General features: G+C 38.4%; 1 protein-coding gene across 1 annotated transcript in view; it reads right to left on the minus strand.

Moving 5' to 3' along the window:
- The window catches only part of LOC136678587 (GAS2-like protein 2A), a 28,967-nt gene extending 25,051 nt beyond the window's left edge, over nt 1-3,916 (minus strand). Inside the window, exons 1-3 of the mRNA XM_066656626.1 lie at nt 3,679-3,916; nt 2,632-2,715; nt 2,214-2,318 (exon numbers count right to left, since the gene is read on the minus strand). Coding sequence (XP_066512723.1) covers nt 2,214-2,318; nt 2,632-2,643 — 117 coding nt within the window. The 5' untranslated portion in view covers nt 2,644-2,715; nt 3,679-3,916. The remainder of the gene's footprint in view (nt 1-2,213; nt 2,319-2,631; nt 2,716-3,678) is intronic.
- Nucleotides 3,917-9,794: the final 5,878 nt, after the last annotated feature.

Genomic DNA, 9,794 nt, shown 5'->3' on the forward strand with positions numbered 1-9,794 from the left:
ATATTATCCTTCAGCCAATAATAAAAAAAATTAATACATGGCTCAATCCACTGCAAATTTTCTCTCTCAAACAATTAAAATAAAAATAGCATACTGGTGAATGGTGAACAGTGTAAGTATTCAATGACGGTTATATATTAACCAAAGAAGGTTTAAGAATATTGCTGGCTGAACTGTACCAACTTCAAAAAACTGCATAGAACACATCTGATATGTCAGAATAAAAAAAAAATGAAATGACAACATCTCCTTCGTTACATTCATACGTGTCAGCTTACAAAGTCAGTATTTTACCCACACAGTTTTCTTTTGAGTGCCACTATTCTGTTCTTCACATAGTACTTGATGGCAACCCAGTCACGGTTTCTGAGAGCATCAGGTTCAGACAGCAAGCATGAGAGACAGTCTTTCTTACCAGGGACTCGGCCACTCTTTATACAATGCATTAGGTGTTTCTCAACAGCATGTACCTCATCATCTGACCACTTTTTCCTGCTTTGTGGAATGTCTGTTGACAGAAATATGAAATGAGATCTGAGTTTAGAGTCACAAAACACAAAATGTACATAAAAACAAATTAATATTAGAGGGGCATGGAGTCAATCAGTATGTGGCACTGCTCAGGTGTTATATGAGAGCCCAGGCTGCTCTGATAGTGGTCTTCAGCTCTTCTGCATTGTTGGGTCTGGGGTACTGCATCTTCCTCTTCACAATACCCCATAGATTTTCTATGGGGTTAAGGTCAGGTGAGTTTTCTGGTCAATTAAGAACAGGGAGACCATGGTCCTTAAACCAGGTACTGGTAGCTTTGGCCCTGTGTGCAGGTGCCAAGTCCTTTCAGAAAATGAAAATTGCATCTCCATAAAGTTGGTCAGCAGCAGGAAGCATGAAGTGCTCTAAAACTCCCTGGCAGACGGCTGCATTGACCTTGGACCTCAGAAAACACAGTGGACCAACACGGCGCTCCAAACCATCACTGACTGTGGAAACTTTACACTGGACCTCAAGCAATGTGGATTCTGTGCCTCTCCTCTCTTCCTCCAGACCTTGATATCCAAAGAAAATGCAAAATTTACTTTCATCAGAGAACATTACTGTGGACCACTCAGCAGCAGTCCAGTCCTTTGTGTCTTTAGCCCAGGGGCGAGACACTTCTGACACTGTCTTGTTCAAGAGTGGCTTCACACAAGGAATGCGACAGCTGAAACTCATGTCTTGCATACGTCTGTGTGGTGGTTCTTGAAGCACTGACTCCAACTGCAGTCCAGTCTTTGTGAAACACCCTTTCAAAAATGTGGGGGAGAGTCACAATCCTCTCCAGGGTGCTGTTATCGCTTGTACACTTTTTCTACCACATCTTTTCCTTCCCTTCACCTCTCTATTAATGAGCTTGGACACAGCTCTGTGAACAGCCAGCCTCTTTAGCAATGACCTTTTGTGTCTTCCTCTGTTTGTGTAAGGTGTCAGTGGTCGTCTTTTGGACTACTGTCAAGTCAGCAGTCTTCACCATGAGTGTGTAGCCTACAGATCTAGACTGAGAGACCATTTAAAGGCCTTTGCATGTGTTTTGAGTTAATTCACTGATTAGAGTATGGCAGCAGGTGTCTTCAATATTGAACCTTTTCACAATAATCTAATTTTCTGAGAAACTGAATTTGAGGTTTTCATTAGTTATCAGTTATAATCATCATATTAAAAGAAATAAACACTTGAAATATCAGTCTGTGTGTAATGATGAATATAATAGGAAATGTTTTCCGGTTTGCAAGAGCACTGTTCGTTGCCTGACGTGGTTTTCCTCACACAAAGATATTTTCTCTGCTCGCAATTTTATTGGCTCCACTGGCATAGATTAGGCTGCTTCTCTTAAATAAAAATTCCCCAAGGATGGAATTTTCTCACCTGGGTATGCTCCGGACCCACCGCGTCCCTGAACTGGATACGAGGTTAAAGTTCTGAGTACGCAAAACTACTGGAAAGCAGCAAATGATGAGGAAACATCCTCAGAATTGTATATAAATAAAGGTGTGTTTTGATTAAAACCGTGAACGTCCCCTTTAACTACACCAAGATATTTTACCCCAAAACAGTCCTGGAATTTTGGTGTCAGGACAATCGTTGGGTAAGGGAAGCAGTGATGTAGTAGCCCTTAATGGAAAGAAATACTGAAATGCCTAGCTTACTATTATATGAAAATAGGTTCATTTTTTTACCTGTGCAGCAGTAGCCTCCACTGTTGGTTCCTCGGTGGCCAAAGAAGTTTCTGGTTCAGCACCGTACTTGGCAAGCTTTGCGCTCCGTATGATTCTGCTGTCAGTCTAAATGAATATAGGCATAGTAATATTAAAATAATAACAGAAAATGACCACAAAACTGACTATTAAAATCTAAAACAAGGATCAACAATAATTTATTCAAAGTGATTTACGCCAAGGTGTAAAATTAGGACACAACACACACCCCGTTTCTGGTACAGTCCAATGTCAGGACATTTGAGGCTTCCCTCAGGTCAAAACATTTTACCCCAGAAAAGTCTTGGAGCATCATTATTAGGACAGTTATTTAATATTATTATTAAACTTAGTTTATAAACAGCTGTCCAAATAGAGTGTTTGGATAATCCATTTCTACCTGTGCTGCCATGATTTCTGCTCTCCGCTCATGAGAAATCAGCGAAAGATCCGGACCTTCAGGTGATTTGTTAATGTTTTTGTCCTGCAAGGTGTGAGACAGACCAGTCAACAGACATTTCATGCTGCTTACTTTCATTGCTCATGGGAAAAAAACAAATGACAACAATAAGGACTAAATAGAAGCAACGGCTTTGATTTTGGCAATATCGTGCACGTCATGATGCAAAATTAGGACCCGACACACACCCTTTGTCTGGTACGATGCAAATTCAGGACATTTTAGATATTAAAAGGGGGCGTCTACGATTGTGGGGAAATGCTGTTCTCTCTGGTTTGTTTACACTCAGAAGCTGTGCGTCTTTTAAGGTGGAAAAGTGTGTTTGGGAGAAAAATAACTGATAGTACGCAGCTGAAGTTTAACTTGTCTGTAAGCTTGCTTTCACTATTTGAATTACCACAGAAACCCATTTGTAACTCGAGCTGTAGAGTTTGTTATAATGTCGGTATGTGTTTTATTTCATGCAGTTTGCCATCTCCTGAATTTGGACAGTCCACCTTAAGAAATCCAAAACAGTAAAAATAAGTCCGTTACCCACCTATGGAACAGACATAGAGCAACATCCTCATCTCGAATTGTACTTTTCATAGAGATTGTATAGAGATTTCTCTTGTGTAAAATAACTCTAGATGCCGTTTCTCTGCTGCGAGCAGAGAGAGAGAAAGCCTAAGTGGCCAGAGACATTTTTCTTTTTTTAAAAACAGGCTTCGGAAATGCATTAGATCAGTTCTGAGCACGCAAAACTACTGGAAAGCAGCAAATGATGAGGAAACATCCTCAGAGTTGTATATAAATAAAGGTGTGTTTTGATTAAAACCGTGAACGTCCCCTTTAACTACACCAAGATATTTTACCCCAAAACAGTCCTGGAATTTTGGTGTCAGGACAATCGTTGGGTAAGGGCAGCACTGATGTAGTAGCCCTTAATGGAAAGAAATACTGAAATGCCTAGCTTACTATTATATGAAAATAGGTTCATTTTTTTACCTGTGCAGCAGTAGCCTCCACTGTTGGTTCCTCGGTGGCCAAAGAAGTTTCTGGTTCAGCACCGTACTTGGCAAGCTTTGCGCTCCGTATGATTCTGCTGTCAGTCTAAATGAATATAGGCATAGTAATATTAAAATAATAACAGAAAATGACCACAAAACTGACTATTAAAATCTAAAACAAGGATCAACAATAATTTATTCAAAGTGATTTACGCCAAGGTGTAAAATTAGGACACAACACACACCCCGTTTCTGGTACAGTCCAATGTCAGGACATTTGAGGCTTCCCTCAGGTCAAAACATTTTACCCCAGAAAAGTCTTGGAGCATCATTATTAGGACAGTTATTTAATATTATTATTAAACTTAGTTTATAAATAGCTGTCCAAATAGAGTGTTTGGATAATCAATTTCAACCTGTGCTGCCATGATTTCTGCTCTCCGCTCATGAGAAATCAGCGAAAGATCCGGACCTTCAGGTGATTTGTTAATGTTTTTGTCCTGCAAGGTGTGAGACAGACCAGTCAACAGACATTTCATGCTGCTTACTTTCATTGCTCATGGGAAAAAAACAAATGACAACAATAAGGACTAAATAGAAGCAACGGCTTTGATTTTGGCAATATCGTGCACGTCATGATGCAAAATTAGGACCCGACACACACCCTTTGTCTGGTACGATGCAAATTCAGGACATTTTAGATATTAAAAGGGGGCGTCTACGATTGTGGGGAAATGCTGTTCTCTCTGGTTTGTTTACACTCAGAAGCTGTGCGTCTTTTAAGGTGGAAAAGTGTGTTTGGGAGAAAAATAACTGATAGTACGCAGCTGAAGTTTAACTTGTCTGTAAGCTTGCTTTCACTATTTGAATTACCACAGAAACCCATTTGTAACTCGAGCTGTAGAGTTTGTTATAATGTCGGTATGTGTTTTATTTCATGCAGTTTGCCATCTCCTGAATTTGGACAGTCCACCTTAAGAAATCCAAAACAGTAAAAATAAGTCCGTTACCCACCTATGGAACAGACATAGAGCAACATCCTCATCTCGAATTGTACTTTTCATAGAGATTGTATAGAGATTTCTCTTGTGTAAAATAACTCTAGATGCCGTTTCTCTGCTGCGAGCAGAGAGAGAGAAAGCCTAAGTGGCCAGAGACATTTTTCTTTTTTTAAAAACAGGCTTCGGAAATGCATTAGATCAGTTCTGAGCACGCAAAACTACTGGAAAGCAGCAAATGATGAGGAAACATCCTCAGAGTTGTATATAAATAAAGGTGTGTTTTGATTAAAACCGTGAACGTCCCCTTTAACTACACCAAGATATTTTACCCCAAAACAGTCCTGGAATTTTGGTGTCAGGACAATCGTTGGGTAAGGGCAGCACTGATGTAGTAGCCCTTAATGGAAAGAAATACTGAAATGCCTAGCTTACTATTATATGAAAATAGGTTCATTTTTTTACCTGTGCAGCAGTAGCCTCCACTGTTGGTTCCTCGGTGGCCAAAGAAGTTTCTGGTTCAGCACCGTACTTGGCAAGCTTTGCGCTCCGTATGATTCTGCTGTCAGTCTAAATGAATATAGGCATAGTAATATTAAAATAATAACAGAAAATGACCACAAAACTGACTATTAAAATCTAAAACAAGGATCAACAATAATTTATTCAAAGTGATTTACGCCAAGGTGTAAAATTAGGACACAACACACACCCCGTTTCTGGTACAGTCCAATGTCAGGACATTTGAGGCTTCCCTCAGGTCAAAACATTTTACCCCAGAAAAGTCTTGGAGCATCATTATTAGGACAGTTATTTAATATTATTATTAAACTTAGTTTATAAATAGCTGTCCAAATAGAGTGTTTGGATAATCAATTTCAACCTGTGCTGCCATGATTTCTGCTCTCCGCTCATGAGAAATCAGCGAAAGATCCGGACCTTCAGGTGATTTGTTAATGTTTTTGTCCTGCAAGGTGTGAGACAGACCAGTCAACAGACATTTCATGCTGCTTACTTTCATTGCTCATGGGAAAAAAACAAATGACAACAATAAGGACTAAATAGAAGCAACGGCTTTGATTTTGGCAATATCGTGCACGTCATGATGCAAAATTAGGACCCGACACACACCCTTTGTCTGGTACGATGCAAATTCAGGACATTTTAGATATTAAAAGGGGGCGTCTACGATTGTGGGGAAATGCTGTTCTCTCTGGTTTGTTTACACTCAGAAGCTGTGCGTCTTTTAAGGTGGAAAAGTGTGTTTGGGAGAAAAATAACTGATAGTACGCAGCTGAAGTTTAACTTGTCTGTAAGCTTGCTTTCACTATTTGAATTACCACAGAAACCCATTTGTAACTCGAGCTGTAGAGTTTGTTATAATGTCGGTATGTGTTTTATTTCATGCAGTTTGCCATCTCCTGAATTTGGACAGTCCACCTTAAGAAATCCAAAACAGTAAAAATAAGTCCGTTACCCACCTATGGAACAGACATAGAGCAACATCCTCATCTCGAATTGTACTTTTCATAGAGATTGTATAGAGATTTCTCTTGTGTAAAATAACTCTAGATGCCGTTTCTCTGCTGCGAGCAGAGAGAGAGAAAGCCTAAGTGGCCAGAGACATTTTTCTTTTTTTCTTTTTTTAAAAACAGGCTTCGGAAATGCATTAGATCAGTTCTGAGCACGCAAAACTACTGGAAAGCTGCAAATGATGAGGAAACATCCTCAGAGTAGTATATAAATAAAGGTGTGTTTTGATTAAAACCGTGAACGTCCCCTTTAACTACACCAAGATATTTTATCCCAAAACAGTCCTGGAATTTTGGTGTCAGGACAATCGTTGGGTAAGGGCAGCACTGATGTAGTAGCCCTTAATGGAAAGAAATACTGAAATGCCTAGCTTACTATTATATGAAAATAGGTTCATTTTTTTACCTGTGCAGCAGTAGCCTCCACTGTTGGTTCCTCGGTGGCCAAAGAAGTTTCTGGTTCAGCACCGTACTTGGCAAGCTTTGCGCTCCGTATGATTCTGCTGTCAGTCTAAATGAATATAGGCATAGTAATATTAAAATAATAACAGAAAATGACCACAAAACTGACTATTAAAATCTAAAACAAGGATCAACAATAATTTATTCAAAGTGATTTACGCCAAGGTGTAAAATTAGGACACAACACACACCCCGTTTCTGGTACAGTCCAATGTCAGGACATTTGAGGCTTCCCTCAGGTCAAAACATTTTACCCCAGAAAAGTCTTGGAGCATCATTATTAGGACAGTTATTTAATATTATTATTAAACTTAGTTTATAAACAGCTGTCCAAATAGAGTGTTTGGATAATCCATTTCTACCTGTGCTGCCATGATTTCTGCTCTCCACTCATGAGAAATCAGCGAAAGATCCGGACCTTCAGGTGATTTGTTAATGTTTTTGTCCTGCAAGGTGTGAGACAAAGACCAGTCAACAGACATTTCATGCTGCTTACTTTCATTGCTCATGGGAAAAAAACAAATGACAACAATAAGGACTAAATAGAAGCAACATGAACATCGCTTACACCCAAATATAAAATAAGGACTGGACATACGGATATTGCTTAATATATAACACATGAATTCCAAACTTGGTAATATTTTATCAAAACTAATTTTTTGCTTCGTGTCAATATGCTTCAACATGCTTAACTGTGCCCCAGTGGTGAGTATTTTATGCTCATCAGGTCATGAAGGGTTTTGGTAATCTTTAAAATTGACAATGTAAACACGACAGACATGCAAGAGAACACAGACATTGTCTTAATCAGTGTTCAAGTGTTAAAGTCTAGAATGTTTAAGTCTGCCTGAAGATGTGTTTATAATTACTTAAATATAAAAAAAAAAAATTAGAATTGGCTGCTTTCAAGACAGGCGCAGAGACAAAATTTTAAAGGGACAATATGTATAGACACTCGAGATATATTTTAATCTTAAAGCATTTCATAACAAGCAGGTGAGCTGGTAACAAGAGTAGATCTATATTGGGTAAAAAGCTTCCACTGTTTTTAAGCAAAGATAGGTTGGTTCTCACCACTTTGTATTTTGAATTATTGTAAAAATATAGTGTTCTACGCAGTACATTTCAAAATATACTGTACCTAATATAAAATCCAAATAAATCATGTTTTCTGTGCCACTGAAACAATGGACCATCCAAATTTTATCAGTGACAGGGGCAAAACCCTACACCTCTCCTAGGGCATCAGTGACCACTACATGGACGGCTTGCATATGTGAGTAGCTTCTATTGATGTGGATGTGAACATTACTATTTTTAGAGAAAAATGATGATGTCTTTCCCCAGGAAATCTATGGTTATTTCAGCAGGATGATGCCATGCCTCATTTGGTGTGTGCTACAACAGCATGAGCTTAACCTGCCTGTGTTCTAGATCTGTCTCCTATGATAATCACGACGGTAAACTTGGTTCTGTCCCCTGTGTTGCAGACATCAAATTTTCATTTCCAATTTTTTTATATTTAACAAATAGTTTAGTTGAAATAATACTACATAAAGTAAACACAAATATTTAATGAATATCTTTTCCCTGTTCTTTAAATCTAATTAACAAGTTACAGATTTTGTTTTGTTGCATTTTTATAAAGTATTCCATATTTTCATATAAAATATCATATAAACTCACCAGTGACAGTGAAATATGTACTGGAGAAAATAGTCACATGTGTATTATTATAATTTGAAGTCACAGAGAAAATCTCCTCAGGAGTTGCAAACCTGTAGAATTTTTCCTCTCCCACAAATACAATCACAAACTCTTAATTGCAGGTGCACAAATCCAATTCTACATACAATTCTACTAAGACAGAGCCAATTACTGCATGTGAAATTTAACCTTTAAACTTTTTTTCTTGTAACAGTAACACAATTTTAGAACCAAAACATTTTAAAGCTACACGAAATGTCCTTCCCCCACCTCACACACGTGCCCCTGAGGTTTAATATTTATAACTGTAATTATTGTAAATGTAGTATGGAATGTAAATATTCAGGCATACCTTTACATGAGTTGATAAATCTTTCTTCAAACCAAGGCTTGTCCTTGCAGGAAAGAATATGTTCTGTAGCATCTGACACCGGACTTCACCTTGTTCTTCTACTTAACATTTTCCTTGATACTGTTTTTAAATCATAAAATGTATGAACTGAAAAAGAGTAAATATGAATTTGAATACTAAACATTTTAAGGCAACAACATGCCTTTATTTCAGTTTTCTAACTAAGTCTGGAATTATTTGTAAATTCCCACATAAAAAAAATAACCACAGCAAGGGTCTGACACCTATAATTGTACTGTACACTCAGTGTGCTCACTGTAACTTTACACAAACTGTACACTGCGTACTTAATACATACAATAAACACATAGTTTGTATAATAAACTAAAAATGCTGCAGAGCTGGGGTTAAGAAACAGGGAAAACATGGCTGTAAATGGCTAAATATATTAAAGACTAGACTAGATGTAGATGTAGATGTGAAATTTGACCAAAAGCGGTTGTCCTGTTCACCATTTATTAATAACTCTGTGGCCGAGCCCTGCCCCCCTCACCCAACTCTCCCTGTAACTGTGATTAAACTTTTCCACTCTGCTGTACGCGCCCATCCCCCACTCTGTCCGTGCTGCACGCGCCCCAACTCTGCTCTCGCAGCTGCACGCGCCCCAACTCTGCTCTCGCAGCTGCACGCGCCCATCCCCCACTCTGCAGTCCACGGCGTCTCTCTCCTAAATAAACTTTCTCTCGGAGCTGCACCTTTCCTTCACGCGTTACACGTCGACTTAACAAACTTCTACTCCCCAAGCGTAAAACCTGTGCACTCTAAAGCACTCTAAATGTCTAGGTGTGTGCCTGGTTAAACAAACAAGTCCAACAAACGTGTATATTAATTAAATAAATAAATAAATAGTTTAACCACAGAACCACTTCAAATGCATAAAATTAATCAGAAAAAAACTACATTTTAAATTGTAAATTTATTATACACAACTTTAAAATGATGCAATAAAGATGCATTAACTTACCATTTAAAAGCTTGTCTCGTGTCCACCGCTCAGTTT

This window comes from Hoplias malabaricus, chromosome Y (genome assembly GCF_029633855.1).
Source record: "Hoplias malabaricus isolate fHopMal1 chromosome Y, fHopMal1.hap1, whole genome shotgun sequence".
Lineage (NCBI taxonomy): Eukaryota > Metazoa > Chordata > Actinopteri > Characiformes > Erythrinidae > Hoplias > Hoplias malabaricus.